General features: G+C 43.8%; 1 protein-coding gene across 1 annotated transcript in view; it reads left to right on the top strand.

Annotated features, from left to right (window-relative positions):
- The window catches only part of LOC126548264 (uncharacterized), a 49,861-nt gene that overhangs the window by 13,507 nt on the left and 13,248 nt on the right, over positions 1 to 23,106 (top strand). The window contains exon 7 of the mRNA XM_050196420.3: positions 12,484 to 12,678. Within this exon, the coding sequence (XP_050052377.1) occupies positions 12,484 to 12,678 (195 nt within the window). The remainder of the gene's footprint in view (positions 1 to 12,483; positions 12,679 to 23,106) is intronic.

Genomic DNA, 23,106 nt, shown 5'->3' on the forward strand with positions numbered 1-23,106 from the left:
GAGCAATGACGAATTCTCTGGCAAGTGAATACAGTACTATCGCCCAGGAAGACACATTCCTTTTTCCACATTCACTAGTGTGTGTAACACTGGCATGATGCAATAAGATCGGCCTTGTGGTGGTCAAGTGTTCATTTAGCACCTGGTTGCAGCACAATCACCCATCATTGTTTCAACTAATTTATTAAATGAGGTGCTGTCCATTGTTTTTCATTCGTATTTCATTCCACCATGGTAGTACACAAATAACAAAATGAGGGAAGATCTAAATAGCAGAGCAAGAGGGAAAAAAATTTTCTAGTTAAAGAAACTTTTTCGAATAACTTCATTCATTTCTGTTTTCTACCAATGGTCATATTCTTGTACACTGTGCAGCATGTAAAACATAGCTCTTTAATGGGAAGGGTACTTGCAAAATGTTGGCATATAAATGCTCTGCTTTGTTTTAACGCCATGGTTTGTCTAAACCTGAATTTGTAAGAAATGATTTTGTAATTGCATGCAAGCAGGGAAATGTCTGTTGTTAACGTCTTTCTAAACTAGTAAAAAATACTCTTTTCCTTGAGAAAGGCACTCTTGAAATGTACTAGCATATATGTTCATGCACATGCACTAATGTCGAAGAGTCTCCGTAAGAATGTTGATGTGAAAAGGTGTGGGTTGCAGAATAGTGCAGTTGGATAACATTTACTTCTTGGTGGCAAGTCTAGTGACATATAAACTAGGGGTCTCGAAACTTGCAGTCAGTCACACTTCAGGCCTATTGCACATTCATTGGAGGGATACACATAAATATAAACCCATATAAAATTGGAATACAACCTCTAACTCTGACACATAAGTGAATATGTTGAATTTATATAGTTTAGGATTCTACATGAATAAATAAAAATAGAACACGCAACCGAATATAAACCACAGTGCATAGGAATTCAGGGATTCAGACACATTTGCAGGAAGAAGGCAAGCAGTATCGCTAGTGTGAATGAATGAATGAATGAATGAATGAATGATGTTTTATTATTAATAGACAAGATATAGCACAAGGCAATAATATACAGGAGGAGGTCCCGAGGTCAAAGACTGTAATGGGACCTCCTCCTGTGTAGTGTAGTGAAGATATAAATTTTACATGCCCATCTTTAAAGGAAGCTGCAAGTTTGGAGAACTCTTACATAGAATGTAAGCCAAATTATGCACTTATAATTATGGGGCAGCTGTGTTAGCTAAAACTGAAAAGCACAGAAAGTGTATCATGCCATGTTTATTTACGAATTCAGGTCTTGCTGAAAAATATCAGTACTTGAGGGCAATAGTGCAAAGGAAAGAAGACATATTCATGTAGTTTTGCCAAATAATTATTAGTTGCAATTTCACTGAAAGAAAGCAGTACAGACACAACATGGAACTAGGAAACGTGAACGAGTGAAGCTTTAGAAGTATATTTATTCTTTTTGTAATGAAAAAGAAGCGCGGGTTAGCGCGGCGCATCTGCAGTGTATGAAATGTAACAGAGAAGTGCAGGTCAGTCAGGCGCATCACCAGCGCTTTACGCCAGGGACCGGTTCTGACCGCTTGCAGGGTTTGACTACCCCACCGAATTCGACCTCTCACTCTTTGCGTACCCTGTCAACAAACACCTTGACATTTGGTGGAGAGTGCAGAGTACGACTCCATCAATGTTGGAACTTCGAAGCCGAACCCTTCAACCATCTTGGTCCATGCAGGACGATTCTGCCCAGCCTTCTCGAACCATGCCTGCCGATCCAGCTCAACAAGCTGCAGTCACGGCACCAACTGTCATCCGTCCTGGCATGCAGCGTCAGCGGGATCCTGCTATTTTTGCGGGTACCGGTGATCAGGACGTCGAGGACTGGCTCGCCTTGTATGGCAGAGTCAGCGTGCACAACCACTGGGACGATACGGAAAAGCTCAACAACGTAATTTTCTGCTTGAGCAACGTTGCGCATTTGTAATATTGTAACCACGAATCCGACATCCCGACATGGTCGGTGTTCAAGATCAACTTCACGGAAGTCTTTGGTCGTCCTGTTGGCCGCAAACTCCAGGCCGAACAATGCCTGCGCGGACGCGCCCAGCAACCAGGTGAGAATTTCACCAGCTACATCAAAGACATTGTTAATCTGTGCAACAGAGTCGACACAACGATGCCAGAAGCCGACAAGATCAGGCATATCCTCAAGGGAATTGAGGACGACGCCTTTCAAATGTTGGTCGCCCGAAACCAGACCACAGTGTCTGTTGTCATTGCACTGTGTCAGGGTTACGACGAACTTCAAAGGCAGCGAGTAGTCACGACATCCGTCCTCGGAATTCGCCGTTGTCTCAGGTCTGACACTAGATGTTGACGAGTCACCTCTAATGCACCAGATACAGGAATTCGTACGAGAAGAAGTTGCTCGGCAGCTTGCTCGGCCATTGTGGTATTCCAAGACACGTTGCCCGCTTTTGTTCACGCCGTATGCCGCATATTTATGATAACCGCGGACCCATGAGCAATTACGCCCCTTGACAGCTACAATCTCCTGTGCCGCCGGATGAAACCCCTGTTCTCAACCATGCTCGTCGTTTCCCATCCCCACGCCGCCGCTCCATCTCGCCAATGAGACGCAGACCAAGCCCTCTACCTCAGGGAAACTAAGTGTCACAGTTCCCGAGGCAAGAACTGCGTCCCCTTCGATTTGCCAAAGGCCTCAAAATAACCCCTGCCATGTCATTGAGGTATACGTCGAAGGGATTCGAACATTCGCACTGGTTGATATGGGCGCAGCAATTTCGGTGTTACGTGCAGGACTTTGCCGATGAATAGGAAAAGTAACGACGTCACTTTCCGGAGTGTATTTGAGTACTGCGAGCGCACAGCTTGTTTGAACCATTGGGAGCCTGCACTGCATGTGTTGTCATCGAGGAGTAGCTTCATGTCATTGAATTCGTTGTGCTGCCGTCCTGCTCCCACGATGTTATCCTAGGCTGGGATTTCCTTTTGTCAAACAATGCCATCATTGACTGTGCCCGCGCCAAGGTGGAGTTGTCTTTTCTTGCCAATGCAGCCATGCTCCAAGATCCTGTGATGTCTACAAAAATGCTTGTGGCCGAAGTTACTGATCATCCCTCCTCAGTCAGCCGCTGTCGTCTCCTTATCTTGTGCATCAGTATGTAACGCAACCGTGCTATTCACGCCATGTGACTTCATCCGTCGTCATTCCCTTCCGTTGCCCTTTGCCGTCATCGCCCTCAGTGCTGGCCGTGGTGTCATGTGTGTGTGTGCAATGTGTCTTTTCTGCCGATTACTTTGCATCGCGGAGAGTGCCTCGGTTACGTGCAAACTGTGCATTCTTCAATGCTCTTCTAATTGCTTCTGATGACACACATTTGACGTCCCTCGCCGCCCTCGGCAGGGACAGTCGACTGCCGTTGGAGTGCTTCCATCCGTCAATCTCCGGTGATCTGACAAGCACACAACGCACGCAACTTATCAGCTTGCTACGCGAATTTACCGCCTCCTTCGACTGCCATCAACATTATGTCGGCCGCACCACCACAGTATCACACAGCATCAACACCGGTTCGCACGCCCCACTCCAGCAGCATTCTTACCGTGTCTCAGCTTCTGAACGCCGTGTCATCGACGAACAAGTGATCGATATGCTTCAGCGTGGCGTGATTCAGCCATCCCATAGCCCGTGGGCGTCGCCAATCGTCCTCATAAAAAAAAAAAATTCGTTCTATTCGCTTCTGCATAGATTACAGACGCCTTAACAAAATTACGCGCAAAGACGTATATCCCCTACAGCGCATAGACAATGCTCTTGACTGTTTGCAAGGTGTCAAATTCTTTTCCTCTTTGGATTTGCGGTCTGGATATTGGAAAGCCCCCATGGCAGAGGCTGACCGCTCGAAAACCACCTTCGTCACACCGGACAGATTGTACGAGTTCAATGTCATGCCATTCGGCCTATGTAATGTGCCCGCAACTTTCGAGCGTATGATGGACAGCATCTTGCGCGGTCTCAAGTGGCACACGTGTTTGTGCCTCCTAGATGACGTTGTTGTCTTCTCACCTGATTTCCCGACTCGCCTCCAACGACTAAGAGAGGTATTAAGCTGCCTTACTTACTAAGGCTGGCCTGCAGCTTAACATCAAAAAATGTATCTTTGCTGCCCGTAAGCTTACCATCTTAGGCCACATCATATCCAAAGAAGGTGTGCTTCCAGATCCTGCAAAACTCCGTGCAGTTGCGGAGTTCCCAAAACCCACCAACCTGAAGACACTACGCAGTTTCGTCGGCCTCTGCTCCTGTTTTCACCACCTTGTGAAGAACTTTGCTATGATGATCGCCCCTTTGAATCAACTGCTGGCTGGAGACAACGCCCTATCCGCCTGGTCGAAAGCATGCTATGGCGCGTTCACGACCCTTCGCCATCTGCTCACCTCTCCTCCTATTTTGCAACATTTTGACCCCGCTGCCCCAACTGAGGTCCATACAGATGCTAGTGGAGTCGGCCTTGGTGCGGTTCTTGCCCAACACAAACGTGTTCTTGAGAAATACGTTGTTGCTTATGCTAGCCGCACGCTGACAAAGTCTGAGCTAAACTGCTCTGTTACAGAAAATGAGTGTTTAGCCATACTCTGGGCCCTTACGAAATTTCGACCTTACTTATACGGCCGCCAATTTGATGTAGTAATGGACCACCATGCGCTGTGTTGGCTCTCCTCATTGAAAGACCCCTCTGGCCGCCTTGCACGCTGGGCACTCCGTTTGCAAGAGTACGACATCCGGGTCGGGTACCGCTCTGGACGCAAGCACAATGATGCCAACGCTCTCTCCCGCTCGCCCATTTCACCTGACGCACACAATCTTTGCCCACTCAACTTTGTTCTGTCAGCACCTGCCATCGATGACATGCACTCTGAGCAGAGCAATAGCCTGTGGATTTCTTCGCTTTTGGAGTTTCTCGCGGATCGTGCCACTGTTACAGCATCTAGGACACTACGAAGACAGGCGCATCACTTTGTTGTTCGCCACCAACTCCTCTACTGTCGCAACTATCTCCCTGAGGGTCGGCAATGGCTCCTTGTAATACCGCATCATCTTCGGGCTGATTTATGCGCACTGTTTCACACTGATCCCCTATGTGCACACGGTGGCGTGTTAAAGACCTACGCCTGCCTTAGGCTCCGGTATTACTGGCCTGGCATGTACAAGTTCGTTCGCAAGTACGTCCGCTGCTGCCTCGACTGCCAGCGCCGAATGTCAATCCCTACTTCCACTGCCGCACCTTTGCAGCCGCTTCCTTGTCCGTCCCGTCCTTTTGATCGTGTCGGAATCTACCTTTACGGTCCACTTCCTTGTACTGGGGTTGGCAACCACTGGATTATCATTGCAGTGGATCATCTCGCATGCTATGCAGAAACCGCTGCACTTCCATCTGCCACTGCCCAAGACATCGGATCATTCATACTGCGGCATTTTGTTCTTCGTCACGAAGCCCCTCGGGAACTTCTTAGTGATCGAGGCCGTGCTTTTCTATCTGAAGTCGTGACGTCGCTTCTGAAAGAGTGTCAAATCATCCACAGGACCACTAGCGCATACCATCCGCAAACGAACGAGTTGACGGAGCGTTTCAACCGTACTCTTGGCGACATGCTCGCCATGTACGTCGCGTCCGACCATTCCAACTGGGACGCATTGCTTCCGTTCGTCACGTTCGCCAATAATACTCCTCAAGCCACCACTGGTTTTTCTCCGTTTTTCTTACTCTACGGCCGCGAACCTTCCTGCACCATCGATACCATTCTACCCTACCAGCCTGATTCATCAGAATGTGTCCCTGTCTCGCAAGCTGCGCAGCACAGCTGAAGAATGCAGACAACTTGCCCGCTGTCTTACCACCGCAGATCAGACGCACCAGAAGCTTCGTCGTGGTGGCTCTCACCCCCCAAGCTTCCCTTTCCATTCATTGGTTTGGCTGTGGGTTCCACCTTTAGCTCCCGGCCTTTCTTCTAAGCTGCTCCCACGATATCATGGACCTTACCGTGTTATTGCACAAGCTTCCCCCGTGAACTGTGTCGTCAAGCCTGTGTCGCCGTCTTCTGATCAGCGCGGTCGTGGTTGCGAAACTGTTCACGTAGATCAGCTCAAGCTCTTCTACGATCCCTCTATGCTACCTTATGCTTAGATCGCCAGCATGGCACCTATTTCTCCGGGGGACAAATGTAACGAACAAGAAGCACCGGTTAGGCCGGCGCATCTCCAGTGTATGAAATGTAACGAAGAAGTGCTGGTCAGTCAGGCGCATCACCAGTGCTTTACGCATGGGGCCGGTTCTGACTGCTCGCAGGGTTTGGCTACCGCACCAAGTTCGACCTCTCACTCCTTGCGTAACCTGTCAATAAACACCTTGACATTTTTATTATTGTAAATAATTGCCGACCAGGAGAAAAATAAGTGAAACTGACGTTTTTTTTTTTTTTCCTGGAATAGCACTTTAGCAGCTGACTCAGAATTATTTGAGAATGTCTGACCATATGTGCAGGTGAATTCATTAAATTGCTTGGTCAATATTTATTGGTGGTTGCATATACCTCATGATTGCACCACCCCAGCCTTGCTGTCTGCACTGTTCATATTTATACACAGACATACACACTGATTGTCCTGTAATAAAATGAGCCAAACAAAGGCTGACTGGAAATATTGCATATTTTAATGAAGAAATGGAAGAAATGCATACTATATTTGTCAAAAATACATCAGTGAGAGTTCCTGTAAATAAAGCACAGATTACTTCCTGTAAATCAAGCTTTCATAGTTTAAAATTCCAGTTTAATCGAACAAATCTCAAACATTTAGTTGGCCCCGTGTTTTTCATATGTTCTGATGCCACCTAATTCAAATAAAAGTTTCGTTAACTTAAAGGGGCCCTGAAACACTATTTATCGAAGTCGAGAAATGCATTTGAAGTTAAACTAGACTCAGAAATACTTTGCAGCAAGAAATACATCAGTGCTTTCAGCAGAAGCGCACTTATTAACAGTCAAAGGTCGCCCTTGATCTCCTTCATGATGCTCTCACTCATTCTTCAATGCCTTGCGCTGCGAAAGCTACGGCAAAGCAGGGTATGCCCACAATGCTCTCTGCCTACTGAACGTCACCGTGGCGCACAGTGCAAATTTGATTTTGGATGTTCGTGTACATGCCACTATTTATGATTTTGGACCCTACGACGTGCCACACACAATTGTTCTCGGCAAGTGAGCTCGTCACAGCGACTGGTATCTATGCTACGTAGCAGACCGCAGCTAAAAAAAAAAAAAAAAAAAAAAAAAAAAACATTATGGGGCTTTACGTGCCAAAACCACTTTCTGATTATGAGGCACGCCGTAGTGGGGGACTCCGGAAATTTAGACCACCTGGGGTTCTCTAACGCGCACCTAAATCTAAGTACACGGGTGTTTTCGCATTTCGCCCCCATCGAAATGCGGCCGCCGTGACTGGGATTCGATCCCGCGACCTCGTGCTCAACAGCCCAACACCATAGCCACTGAGCAACCACGGCGGGTCAGACCGCAGCTACATGCAACTGTAGTGCATATGCGCGGCATTTGCTTTTTGCACGACAGGGCTGAAGTGCACACTTGTGCTTATGTGCTCCAGTCTGGTCATGCTAACATGGTGTGGACTGGCCTTGTCCTGCACCATCGTGACCGACGGATAGGAGCCACATCCAACTTGCACATTTTGAAGCGCCGTCATTAGCGCACTACGGAGCGAGGTCTGCCAAGACGTCTAGCCAGGATTGGCCAGGAGTGAGTGCATGGTGGCAAGCATATATGTGGATTGACCTTAAGTTTCCCATGGTTCGAGGCTAGTTGAATGTTCAAGACTAATCAAAATTAGCGAGAGCTAGTGGCTATGGCACCAATAAGCGGGATGGCCACAGTTGAATTCCTATGCGGGCGGCTGCAGCCGAGCGTGAGCAGATGATAGTTGGCTTCTTCTGGAAGTATGTTATTCTTATCAAAATTTTAAAGCAGATTTTTTCTTACTTCAGCCTGTTTATTCAACTGTGTCAATAAATGTACCCAGTAACAGTAGGAAGAAGCAAACATCCTTCTTAATTAATGTCAGCTATCAGCCAATAGCAGCCCCCTCTATGGAAATCTTGCATATGACGACATATGCAAGACGCCGAAAGCTTTGAAGCTAGTGAGGAGAAGGCCTTGTTTGAAAAGAGAGTGTTTGAAAAATATGCGACTTCGTGCTGTGTTTGTGAGCTCAACGTGCCATGCACAACTGCAAAATTTGGCTGAGCTATAAGCTGCATTTTTTCACCAAGCTCGAGGGGTGGTTCAGCACCGCTTTAAACTTCTTGGCCTACCAGGGCAAAGAAACATGGCCAAAAATAGCTGATGGCAAAAACATCCATAAGGCATAGATAGTGAGAACATACCTATACTAGATATTCAGGCTGCTGTGTATGCTGATGGATGACACTATAAGATAGCAGCACTGACCGGTTTGCATGTTCTTGCCACCCCCATTCCCCCATTTTTATGCACAGTTCCTATAATAATGGCAAGTTTAGTTTGGCAGCCAGCTCTAAGGTGGTCTTTTTTCTATTTTGTGATGGTTTAATAAACAACTTTGTGTATAACATTGCTAAGTTCATTTCATACCATATCTTAATTAGTTCCAGGTAATTTGAACTTTTCATAATTCATAAAAATCTGTTTTGCAAGTTTGAAATGTGAGTCTACTTTTGCGACTATAAAAAGTATTTGTCTTACAGCTGATGCAAGAAAGCTCAGAATTTGCTAGAAATAAACTCCAGAAACGAAATGGAGGGGGTGGCTATATGCAGCTCGTACACATTTAACTCTATTGCCAGACTATTTCTTTCTGAATGCTACCAGGTTTATGGGGCACAAAAAGATCGAGACCAAGTCTTTCAAGTTGTTGTATTACTAAATATATCATACTACAGGGCCCGTAACACTTGTCTAGAGCATGTAAATTATGTTCTCTGGTGACATTCCCCACATTCTTCTGGCATTATGGGTCACACTCAGTAATGACAGGAGCAATCTGCATTTTGTGTGGCAGTGCACGTTCACTTTGAAACTGATCCCACCCAATGCTGTGCCTGCCAATAACTAGGACAGGCACCCTTGTGGTGGTTATGGCCAGTCTTGAGCAGGTACTAGGGCCAGACCTGATCTGGCCAGGCCATAATTTACGACCCCTCGTCTAAATCATTGGGAGTGTTAAAATGACATAATAAACATGTATGTGCATTTTGGCTCGTCATGCAAGGGGTCTTCAGGCCTACACTCCATTTCACAATAATGAGTTACTAGATGGGAAGCTATAGCTGTCATGACTCAATTAAAGCTGTGATCATATGAATACACTGTGCCCCTACACAGTGGACATTGTTTACCTCTGTGACTGAGTTATGTCTGCCAACAAGAAGCATAGTGTGGTTGTGCAGTGTAATCGAAGTGTTCCATCAGGTTTACATGCGACCTGTCATGTCCCATTCGAAACTAAAGGTTGGCGAGCATAATGCATAAGTGTTACCACCTTTTTGAGATTAATGCACCATCAGTTGTGTCAGTGCAAGGCGGATATAAATAAACATCAAGACAGTAGGAGAAAGACCTTCCTCGGTCCTTGGTGAAGCAAGTTGTAGCATTAATAGTTATGCAGTTTTTCAACTTCATGCCTGGTAACAATGTATAATTGCATTGTTTAGGCTTCCAGTAATCACAGTCTACTGATTGCTGTTGCAATCAACTGAGATGTCATAGCATGCAGATTTTTAGTGGTGCCAACCATTTCGGAATAGGTAGCACTGCCTTTTGTTTCAATTTTCTGCCTACAGTATAACTCTTACTGAAGACATGAAAGTCCTGACAAAAATAAATAAATAAATAAATAAATAAATAAATTTCATTTTTTATTGTGTCAAATAAAGAAATAGATAACAAGATATAATTTATTGCATCTTGTTGTTTTTATTATGGTGGTATTAAGGCACAAAATTAACAGTCGAAGGTCTTGCTTGTTCTGGCATAATGTTTCCTTCACAACGCATCCTTTTTAGAGTCGTGGACGCTTGAAAGCATAGCATAATCTTAAAAAACACACACACACACACATTTTGATGCTGAGACTTCAACTAAGGGGAATTGGTGTTGATTGTCAAGCAAGAAAAAGGTATATAAATCAGTGATCTTAGTTATTGTGATAGGCTGAGATTACTGGACATCAATAAATTTGTTGCACTGATGAACTTCGAGTTAATGAGAAAGTTTATATTTGCTATTTGTTTCACGTACAGTCTCTGGCATATGAATATACCTCACAACTTATGTTCCAGTGTATAATTATTCTGAAATGGTATACTATATGTACATTTTATCCTCACTGTTCCCTTGATGGACACGCAATTTTTTTCCTTGGGTAGTGAAATAGCTGGAGGGTGGTCTTGTACAGCTTCAACATTAATGATTGCTAGCAGATATCTGGTGCTTGTGATGTCCTATTGATAAGTAGTATAAGGGCTTGCTGAATGGCTCCACAGTTCTCGTTCATCTGTCATATGTGTGTAGTTGTAGGATATTTTCAAAATTTTTTCCATCGAAGAATTCAATCTATTTATGTGAGCATGCATGTGTTACCACTATATTATAAGCAAATTCCCTTTGCGCGAAATGTAGGGACAAATGCAAAGTCGACGGGTGCCACAATAAGTTACTATTCTGGCTTTCTGTTACTGCACATAGGAACTTATGGCAGCATGATATATGGCTAAAATATGAGCTTTGTTGACAATTTTCATGCAAAATTGTTAAACCTCTTTACAACAGTTGATATGATGTGTTGTTTCAACGAAAAGAAAGAAACAGACTACAGTCGAACGCGCTTATAACAATATTCAAGTGCCACGAAAATTCCTTTGTTAATTGTTATAAGAATGTTATTGTTAACATTGTTGTTATATCATAACATTTTTATTGTTATAATTGTTATAACCATTGTTATAACTGGGTTGCATGAAAAAAAAAATCAAAGTGGAGGATGGCATAGCTGTTCCAACAAAACTATATTTGCGGGGTGGCCAGTTCTCCTCCCCACCACCTTCCTCCATCCGGCTTCCAATTGTGTTGACACGTTTAACTGTTTAACTCTGCTTCCTGCGCGCTGTGATTGTGTATTTTTAACAAGCCGCGGCTGTCACCATTCAACAATGGCACTGCTTTAACAACTCCAAACAGGGGTCACGGGCAGCAAATGACATGTGACTCTGCCGAGGCATCGCTTTGGTGGCCCCAAAAAGGGCCTTTTAAAGAATGCGAGAAGGTTGGCGCTGCAGCATCTCAGCTTGAGGAATCCAGAAGAAATGCTGGGATGAGATCGCCACAAGCATCTCGCCACGTACTTCCCACTGGCTTGCACGAGAAAACCGCATGTCCGTCGGCCTTGCTTGCTTTACGCGAAGCTTGCCGACATCCCTCTCCAAGGTATTCAGGTGCTCCATGTATTTAAGTGGAAAGTTCCTCGTGAAAACAAGACCACGAGGAACTGAAACATATACAGGACCTCCCGTGGGGACAGTGTTGAGGCAGGCAGCCTGCCCTACCGCGTCAGCACTGCTGTCGTCGTCGTCACTGTCGCTATTTGATGCAAGCATGTTCGCGATGATCGCCTTATCGGTTAGAAGCATTTCGTTTCCAAATCTATAGCAGTGCACTTTCTTTTCACTGGCAACGTCGTGCATTGCCGCTGATCAGCCATGTTCCGTTTCGGCAGCGAGTCAAACGAGGCTGAGAAACTACGTGGTCAGGAACGACTTCGATGCAACAAAAGCAAGCACGAGCGACTTAATTTATTTGTATAATTTCTCAGAATGAGGGCCCAGCGATAGGCCCAGCGAGCAATCTAGGAGCAGTGCCGGCAGCGTTGTCAGTCCACTTGGGGCGTCCATTCGTGTTTCGGAGGATGGCGCGGCACAGAGCTATAGGCGCAACCCATTCGTGTTTGGATGGGTGGAAGGGCAACGGCAGAGATGCGTGCGAGGCCGGCCCGCATCTGTCATGGAGAGAAGTGCACGGCAATAGTTGGGGTGGCGGGCGATCATGCAGCAGGTCGCGTTTTACTTTTTCTTTTTTCTTTTCAAGGATTTTGCATTCCATTACCTTTTGGCATGGATACCCAGCAGCCAGACTTCATCGTTGTTACCAATAATGTGGCATGGGGACATTGTAGTAGTGGGTTATTTCTCATAGAAAACATACAAAAGTTGATGGTGCAGCAGCTTTTTATTGTTATAACCAAAATACATTGTTAAAACTGGTATCGCTATAAGTGGGTTTGACTGTAGTAGGTTCACTGCATCTAGGCTTCCTATATTTTCATGTCATTTATGTGTACAATGATTTTATATTTATTCTAGCTGGAAAAGAAGAATGCTGAACTTGAGAATTTGAAGAAGCAGCAGACAGAATTGCTCTCTACCAAGACACCCCAGTTGAACAGCTCTCTTCAGAAGCTGCTCAAAGCCATGCAGAATCAACATTCTGAACTACTCATGCAGCATATAGCCCAAGCACGAAATGAAGCCTTTCAGAGCGCACTGAATGAGCTTCAGGTAAGTGGCGTAGTTTGTAATTTTGCATTCTTGTCACTTTGTTATTTAACTAGTGTCGGTATCTTTAGGGTATTGTGTTTTTCCTTTTTTTTATTTATTTAATTCGGCATACTTCTTTTTGGTGGTTATTGAATGAGCATTTTCGGTGACTGTATTTTCCGAATAAAAGTCTTTTTAGTGCCTTTCCTATGTTTTTTTTTACTCACTCCCCACACAAACGCATAGATTTATTGGGCAATCATTTAAGTATTCAGATTACTGCCAAATACTGCACCAGGTAGGCCAACTCTTCTCTCACCAGAACAGGAATTGGCCTCCCTGGTGCAGTATTCAGCCACCCCCTCCCTCATGATTTCTACAATTAACCCATGGCCCTCAGTCCCCAGCAGCTGCGGAGCACCTGACCAACGCGGCGGTCAGACCTGTAATGCAGCAGAGGGTGCTAAGAATCTCTGGACCCGGACAGGCCACCAATGGAAACTGACCCTGGCAACCTTTAACATCCGAACTCTGTCGAGTGAGGCTAGCTTAGCAGGACTCTTTAAGGAATTATCAGGTATTGTTTGGGATATCATTGGCCTTAGCGAGATTACAAGAACTGGTGATGCTTATAGAGTACGGACTAATGGCCATGTCCTCTACTATAGAGGTCTCCCAGATAAGAAGCAATACAGGGTAGGACTCCTAATCCAAAAGGACATAGCGGGCAACATTGAATAATTCGACAGCATTAATGAGAGGGTAGCACTAGTCGTACTTAAATTTCATCATCATCGTCATAATCAGCCAATTTTATGTCCACTGCAGGACGAAGGCCTCTGCCTGCAATCTCTAATTACCCCTCTCCTGCGCCAACTGATTCCAACTAGCGCCCACGAATTTCCTAATTTGATCACTCCACCTAGTCTTCTGCCGTCCTCGACTGAATTTCCCTTCTCTTGGTACCCATTCTGTAACCCTAATGGTCCCACGGTTATCTAACCGGCGCATTACATGACCTGCCCAGCTGCATTTTTTTCTCTTCATGTCAATGAGAATATCGACTATACCCGTTCGCTCTCTGATCTAAACCTTTCTCTTTCTGTCTCAACGTTATGCCTAGCATTCTTTGTTCCATCGCTCTTTGCGCGGTCCTTAACTTGTTCTCAAGCTTCTTTGTCAGTCTCCAAGTTTCTACCCCATATGTCAGCACTGGTAAAATGCGCTGATTGTACACCTTCCTTTTCAATGATAATGGTAAGCTTCCAGTCAGTAGTTGACAATGTCTGCTGTATGTGATCCAACCCATTTTTATTCTTCTATGAATGTCCTTCTCATAATCAGGGTTCCCTGTGATTAATTGACCTAGGTAAACATACTCCTTAACAGACTCTAGAGGCTGACTGGCGATCTTGAACTCTTGTTCCCTTGCCCGGCTATTCATCATTATCTGTGTCTTCTGCATATTAATCTTCAACCCCACTCTTACACTCTCTCTGTTAAAGTCCTCAATCATTTGTTGTAACTCGTCTGCATTGTTTCTGAATAGAACAATCTCATCGGCAAACCGAAGGTTGCTGAGATATTCACCGTCGATCCTTACTCCTAAGCCTTCCCAGTTTAACAGCTTGAATTCTTCCAAGCCCGCAGTAAACAGCATTGCAGAGATTGTGTCTGCCTGTCTGACTCCTTTCTTTATAGATATCTTCCTGCTATTCTTGGGTAGAATTAAGGTAGCTGTAGAACCTCTGTAGATGTTTTTCAATGTATTTACGTAAGTGTTCTGTACTGCTCGATTACGTAATGCCTCTGTGATTGCTGGTATCTCTACTGAATCAAACGCCTTTTTGTAATCTATGAAAGCCTTATAAAGAGGCTTATTATAGTCTGCGGATTTCTCGATTACCTGATTAATGACATGGAAGTGATTGATTCTATAGAGTATCCCTTCCTGAAGCCAGCCTGTTCCTTTAGTTGTCTAAAGTCCAGTGTTGCCCTTATTCTATTCGAGATTGTTTTGGTAAATATTTTATATAATACTGGGAGTAAGCTAACGGGCCTATGATTTTTCAATTCTTTAACGTCTCCCTTTTTGTGGATTAGTATAATGTTTGCATTCTTCCAGTTTTCTGGGACACTTGCAGTCAATAGATACTTCGTATAAAGAGCCGCCAGTTTTCCAAGCATTATGTCTCCACTATCTTTCATTGAATCGACTGTTACTCTGTCTTCTCCTGCTGCTCTTCCTCATTTCATGTCTTGCAAGGCCCTTCTGACCTCATCGCTAGTTATAGGAGTTTCTATATCCTGTTCATTACTGTTTCAAATGGAGGCATCCTGAGTCCTCTGGGTACCGTACAGCTCAGTATAGAATTCTTCCGCTGACCTTCGAGATTGCTGATGATATTACCCTGCTTATCTTTCAGTGCTTACATCTTGGTTTGTCCTATGTCAAGTTTCTTTCTCACTGAATTCAGGCTGCGTCCATTTCTTACGGCTTCTTCAGTCATTCTCACGTTAGAGTTTTGAATATCACTTATTTTCACCTTGTTGATCAGTTTTGAGAGTTCTGCGAATTCTATCTTATCTCTTGAGTTGGACACTTTCATTCTTTGTCGTTTCTTTATTGGGTCCTTTGTTACTTGGGAGAGCTTGCCTACTGGTTGCCTTGGTGCCTTGCCTCCCACTTCAGTTGCTGCCCCTGAAGCCAGCCTAGCTACGGTTTCATTCATTATCTCTCTGTCATCTTCATCTCTCTGTTCTAAGGCTGCATATTTGTTTGCAAGCACCCAGCCTAAATTTGTCTGCTTTTACCCTTACTGCCTCTAGGTTGACCTGTTTTTTCTGGACCAATTTTATTCTTTCTCACTTCAAATTGAGATGAATCCTAGCCCTCACTAACCTATGATCACTGCACTGTATCCTGCCTATCACTTCCACATCTTGCACTATGCTGGGATCGGCAGAAAGTATGAAGTCAGTTTCATTTATTGTTTCACCATTAGGGCTTTTCCAGGTCCACTTTCGGTTGCTACGCTTCTTGAAAAAGGTGTTCAATATTCTCACCTTATACCTTTCTGCGAATTTTACCAGCATCTCTCCTCTAGCGTTCCTAGAATTGACACCATAGTTGCCAATTGCCAGCATTGCTGGAGCACATGAAGTTTTGCACTTTAATGTGGTACTTTTTTACGTTTAGCATACAAAACTAGAAGAAAGCGCGCACGCATCTCTTTATTAGCACTTCAATTTAAAAATTATGCGACGATACAACACATTTTTATTGAATTATGGTGTTTGCCTAAAGCTTTTAAGTGATTCTCTGGAACCCAGGCATGCGGTAACCATTCCTTACGTGGGGACGGGTGAAGGGAGCTTTCAGAGTATGTTTGCTTCCTCCATCGGTCCTTCGCTGTAAGGAGGCCTCACATAAGGTTAGGAAGCAGTCAAAGGAAAGGAACGTTTCGTTGTTTGGGGCTAGAATTGACGCCGTAGTTGCCAATTGCTTGTTCATCAGCCTGCTTTTTCCCCACTTTTGCATTGAAGTCGCCCATTACTACACTATTCTGAGTTTGCACTTTTCTCATCGTTAATTCAACATCTTCATAAAACTGATCTACTGCCTCATCATCATGACTGGATTTTGGAGCATAGGGTTTTACTACCGTTAATTTATACCTCTTATTAATTTGATTACGACTACAGCTACCCTCTCATTAACGCCCGCTATATCCTTATGGATTAGGAATCCTACCTTGTATTGCTTCTTATCTGGCAGACCTCTATAGCAGAGGACATGGCCGTTATTCAGCAACGTATAAGCCTCACCAGTTCTTCTAATCTCACTAAGGCCGATGATATCCCAAACAATGTCTGATAGTTCCTCAGAGTCCTGCTAAGCTAGCCTCACTCGGCAGAGTTCGGCAATTAAAGGTTGACAGGGTCAGTTTCCATTGGCGGCCTGTCTGGACCCAGAGCTTCTTAGCACCCTCTGCTGCATTACAGATATGACTGCTGCCTTGGTCAGGTGCTCCACAGCTGCTGGGGACTGAGTGCCATGGGTTTATTGAAGGAATCATTTGGGAGGTAGAAACGGAAACCTACAGGAGTAGAAACGGAAACCTGCAAAACCGAATATATGCAAATGTAAAAGAAATAACTAGACGCAAACAACAGCTCTTTTTTACTTGATGAAAATCTGTATGTGAAATTTGGCACTGTTGATGTTACGTTATTTTTTTGTTATTGTTTGCATGCTACTGCAAACCTTCTCATCACTTTTTCTCTTCCTTTAACGCTACAATTTTTTTTCTTTGGGGGGGGTCTCTCACTAGAAAGTCATCCGAGGAATGTCGGTAGAGTCAGTTGAAGTCCATTTAGTAGATCTCAAATGCCTAAAACCATGCTTGAATTATCCACGGTATATGGGCTTTGATGATCGCGTCAGGTGGCACGGCATAGTATTTCTCAGTGGTTCTAACATCGTGGTTTCGGAGTCTCCTGTACCCAAGCGGCCATGAATGTGGCTAGATACACAATATATTCTCGGCAGAATTGAACAGCACTTAAAGGTAGTGTGGAAAAAAAGAAAATGAAAAAATGAAAAAACTTTCAACGCTTACCGCGGATTCACTAGTCGCGTCCAGAGGGAGGTACACCAAACAGTTCACGGTTTCGGCTGACTGTCTCATGCATTGGAGAAGTCTTTCCGAACAAGACGGAACTGGTACTGATGCGCTGCGCAAGGCTGAGACGTCGAACTGGAGGAAGGTGCATTGACAGAGACTTTTGCTCAAAGGCAAATCCTCAGTGGCGAGACGTGCCGCCCAAAAATAGTTCTGAGCCGCACGTAAAATAGGCAACCTTGGAAGCGGCCTTGCTCTATGGTTGGAAAGTGCTTATACAACACCTCCTTTAAGCTACAGCATAAGCACCTGCCTGCGATCAGTTAGACATTGTTTGTATACTTTGCGTGGGAAACCTATCGACGTGCCGTTTGCCGCTAAAGTTGCAATACATGCAATTTAGCAGTTGCGGATATATGTTCGGGATCTACAGGAGTACAAACGGAAACCCGCGAAAACGAATATATGTGCATATATATGCGGCATATATATACGTATATATATACACATACGTATATATACGTGGAAACTTTTGCTCCTGAACGAATCGGAAGACTCCGCCACCGGGTTCTCTGCAACACAGAGCTCATACCGCTACGCGCGTTTAAAATTATAATAACATGCACGATGTGCTCGCTTCGATCACAAGAAGGGGGGCATCTCAAATGTTCTTGCATTCCACATACACTGGAACCAGGTTGGTGCGGCCGAGTTGCGATACCACAAATACCACAATCTGACAGGCACTATACTACTGTGGTGGGGGGAATACTTATGACAGATTTTGCTCTATAGCATTTAACTTAAATTAACTGCATGTACTGTTCTGATTATCATTTTTAACAAATATAGGCACACACATGTTGTGAAAAAGCAAAGAAATGTCAGATTGCATTGGCATAATTCAATTAGGCCTTGAGTTAAAGAACTTCTGCCTTACAAAACCTGCAATTTGTTTTGTTCTCTTTATATTTGCAGCACTTAAAAGACTACTCTTTTCTCAACTTAGTAAAGTATTCTTAATAACAGGTATAGACCTCAGACTCTGCCCAGGTGGCGCTGCGGAAAAACCCGTCACCAGCGCCCCCATCGCAGCCTTGGCATGAACTGAGTAGTGCAAGGAGAGCTGTCCACAAGCGAAGGTGCATAGGCCACAATGGACCTTTCTCTTTCGTTTGTGTTGAGGTACAGTTTCCTAAAAATCAAGGACCTGGAAAGCTTCTTCCGCCCATCTACGCTACGGAAAGGAAGCGCAGCAGGGCTAAGTACGTGTATAATATAAAATAAAGTCTCAAGTGTTATTTCGGCGTGCTGCAACTCGCAAGTACAGAGAGCATCAGGTTTGTTTATAGGCATATCAGCATAAAAATCTAAGCATTTCAAATTGGTTCATATTGAATATATCCTGAACACAAGACTTAAATTATTTATCTCCTATATTTTTATGTATTTTATAGTAATGTTTTGTCTCGCAATTATTTACAGAGTAAATCCTTTCATAGCCTTTTCCAGGATAGCAAACAGAAAACGTTTTCTAAGGCAGCAAACAGCGCGCGATCATAACGAAAGTAAGCTTCCTACAGTGCCTACGCGCTGCATCTTTCTTTCTCGCAGGAGCTACAGAATCGCTCAGTACCTTAATTTGAACTTTTCGCAGACCTTTCGAGCAACAAGCGCGCACAAATAAATGTAAATAAATGCGAAATATTTTTCTTTACACACGTGCATTACTTCGCAATTACACATCCAGTGCTGCTACAGCAACTTTATTGCTCACATTTGAAAAACGCAGTCGAACAGGCTCAGCCCATTGCGAAGCGTGCTTGTTGTATCGGCGCAGAACATACAAAATACCGAAAGTAGAAATGAGCTCGCGATACAACGATGCTCTAGAACAGGATTTCGAATTCATAAACGAACCAAAATGTTTGGTTAAGCTGACCTGCCAAATCTCTCCATTCCACTTGTTGAGATATCGATAGCACTTGAGCAGGATGGTTCGCAACGTTGTTTTTTCTGTTACCAGCGAAGTGGCGGCTGCAGATTCTTGAGTTTTCGCTTGGTTACCACGGTCCTCCGTCAGGGCTACGCAACACGATTACAGAAGAACAAAATTGTCGCACTTTCTCATGCGAGCCGCTTTGTTGTGGGGAATGCAAGTAATCCGATTACCCAACAGGTTGAACGGCCCGTATCTAGCGCTCTCGCCTTTCCCCTTCATATGATGGCGATGGAAATCGGCAAAACTGAACGTTCTTATTCCGTCCTTCACGTTCATGGCAATTTACAACACAACAGTAGCGTCGATTGCGGCGTTTCTTCGTAGCGCGCGGAGCTATCCCGGTTGCTGTCGTTTCCGCCATCAGTCTGAAGAGTGAGCCAGCAAGCGCGGCCCGTCCGGCTATCGTAGAAATCCATAGCTCTCTGTCTGGGTGTTAAATGTGCAAAACACTCGCAATATGGACCAAAATCTAGTTAAATCGTTGTTTCGCAGTCACTAGCTGCATAGGCAACTTAGCAAGAGAGTCGGGCATCGTATTACTCAATTACTGCCTCTTCACACCGGCAGGTGGCGCTACGCGTCTCGCAAAACTCCAGAGTCTGACGTCTATAGATTAAAGGTAGTACAAGCCTACGCTCTAACATCCAGTCACGATGATGATAAAGTAGATCAGTTTTATGAAGACATGGAATTAGCCATGAGAAAAGTGCAAACTCAGTATACTGTAGTAATGGGTGACTTCAATGCAAAAGTGGGGGGAAAAAGCTGGCTGGTGAACATGCAATTAGCAACTATGGCGTCAATTCTAGGAACGCTAGAGGAGAGATGCTGGTAGAATTCGCAGAAAGGAATAAGCTGAGAGTACTGAACACCTTTTTCAAGAAGCGTAGCAACAGAAAGTGGACCTGGAAACGCCCTAATGGTGAAACAAGAAATGAAATTGATTTCATGCTTTCTGCCAGTCCCAGTATAGTGCAGGATGTAGAAGTGATAGGTAGGGTAAAGTACAGTGATCATAGGTTAGTGAGGGCTAGGATTAACCTCGATTTCAAGAGAGAAAGAGTAAAATTGGTTAACAAGAAACAGGTCAACCTAGAGGCAGTAAGGGTAAAAGCAGATAAATTCAGGCTGGTGCTTGCAAACAAATATGCAGCCTTGGAACAGAGAGATGAAGATGACATAGAGGTGATGAATGAAACCGTGACTAGGCTGGCTTCAGAGGCAACAACTGAAGCGGGAGGCAAGGCACCAAGGCAACCAGTAGGCGAGCTCTCCCAAATAACACAGGACCTAATAAAGAAACGACAAAGAATGAAAGTGTCCAACTCAAGAGATAGATAGAATTCGCGGAGCTATTGGTTAAACTGATCAACAAGGCGAAAATGAGTGATATTCGATATTATAACTTGAGAAAGACTGAAGAAGCCGTAAGAAATGGACGCAGCCTGAAATCAGTGTGAAGGAAACTTGGCATAGGATAAACGAAGATGTATGCACTGAAAGATAAGCAAGGTAATATCATCAGCAATCTTGAAGGTAATAATAAAAGCAGCGGAAGAATTCTATACTGACCTGTACAGTACCCAGAGGACTCAGGATAACTCCATTCGAAACAGTAATGAACAGGATATAGAAACACCTCCTATAGCTAGCGATGAGGTCAGAAGGGCCTTGCAAGTCATGAAACACGGAAGAGCGGCAGGAGAAAATGGGATAAGAGTCTATTTAAACAAAGATGGATAAGATATAATGCTTGGAAAACTGGCAGCTCTCTATATGAACTGTCTATCGACTGCAAGGGTCTCAGAAAACTGAAAGAATAGAAACATTATACTAATCCACAAAAAGGGAGAATTTAAAGAATTGAAAAATAATTGGCCCATTAGCTTACTCCCAGTGTTATATAATATATTCACCAAGATAATCTCCAAGAATAAGGGCAACACTGGACTTTAGTCAACCAAAGGAACAGGCAGGTTTCGGGAAGGGATACTCTACAATGGATCACATCCATGTCATCAATCAGATAATCGAGAAGTCCGCAGAGTACAGTTTGCCTTTATGTATGGCTTTCATAGATTATGAAAAGGCATTTGATTCAGTAGAGATACCAGGAGCCATAGAAGCATTACGTAATCAAGGAGTATAGACCGCTTACGTAAATATCCTGGAAAATATGTGCAGAGATTGCACAGCTACCTTAATTCTCCACAAGAAAAGTAGGAAGATGCCTATAAAGAAAGGGGTCAGACAAGGAGACACAATCTCTCCAATGCTATTCACTGCGTGCTTGGAAGAAATATTCAAGCTCTTAAACTGGGAAAGCTTAGGAGTAAGGATCGACTGTGAATACCTCAGCAACCTTCGGTTTGCCAATGACATCGTTCTATTCAGTACACTGCAGATGAGTTACAAGACATGATTGAGGACCTTAACAGAGAGAGTGTAAGAGTGGGGTTGAAAAATAATATACAGAAGACAAAGATCATGATGAATAACAGGGCAAGGGTGCAACAGTTCAGGATGACCAGTCAGCCTCTAGAGCCTGTGAAGGAGTACGATTACCTAGGTCAATTAATCACAGGGAACCTTGATCATGAGAAGGAAATTCATAGAAAAATAAAAATATGTTGGATCCACATACGGCAGACATTGTCAGCTCCTTATTTGAAGCTTACCATTATAATTGAAAAGGAAGGTGTATAATCAGTGCATTTTACCGGTGCTGCCATGTGGGGTAGAGATTGGAGACTGACAAAGAAGCTTAAGAACAAGTTAAGGACCGCACAAAGAGCGATGGAACAAAGAATGCTAGGCATAATCTTGAGAGACAGAAAGAGAGTGGTTTGGAACAGAGAGCAAACGGGGATAGCCGATGTTCAAATTGACATTAAGAGAAAAATATGGCATTGGGCAGGTCATGTAATGCACAGTTTAGACAACCGATGGACCATTAGGATTACAGAATTGGTACCAAGAGAAGGGAAGCGCAGTAGAGGATGGCAGAAGACTAGGTAGTGCGATGAAATTAGGAAATTCGTAGGTGCTAGTTGGAATTGGTTGATGCAGGAGAGGGGTAATTGGAAATCGCAGGGAGAGACCTTCGTTCTGCAGTGGCCATAAGATAGGCTGATTATTATTATTATTATTATTATTATTATTATTATTATTATTACTACTACTACTACTACAGTGTGTGATTCCTCTAATGGTAAATTGATACAAATGTGTTGTTTGACGTATATCAGCTGCTGGAAGCAGTGATTACACAAAAAGTGAATGTTTCTGAAGTGTGGTGAAAAGTATTGCAAAGTGACGATGGCATGACTACTTAAAGGCGTATGCTCAACTGTTGCATTAGACATTTACAGAGTGAAAATTTAAATTTGTGGTTGGTATTTGCATTGTGTGACATAGAAAGGCTGGCGCAAGCCATTAATTTCACGTATTTCGGTTGTAGCCAACTATAGTTGTAGTAATTTTAACCTTGATATATGAAACAGGAAGATAACATATTATCGGATGAAGTAGATCTTAAATGTTTATCGCTGATCTCAGCCTGTAACAAATGTATGTTTATAACGAATATCGGCTATAGTGAAGGTATTTTTGGGTCAGACATTACTTTGTTATGATGAGGTCCAGCTGTAAGCAGAAATTTACTTTTTGCTACTATACATTGAAATTATAGATCTCTTTAATATAATTCTCTACTTTCCTTTTCATTTGCATTTGATCACCTTGGGGTGCTGATGTTTTTTGGTTAAAAGTTAATCTTCATATATTACTTCATGCACTATATGATAAATATATAAAGATCGG

This window comes from Dermacentor andersoni, chromosome 1 (genome assembly GCF_023375885.2).
Source record: "Dermacentor andersoni chromosome 1, qqDerAnde1_hic_scaffold, whole genome shotgun sequence".
NCBI lineage: Eukaryota > Metazoa > Arthropoda > Arachnida > Ixodida > Ixodidae > Dermacentor > Dermacentor andersoni.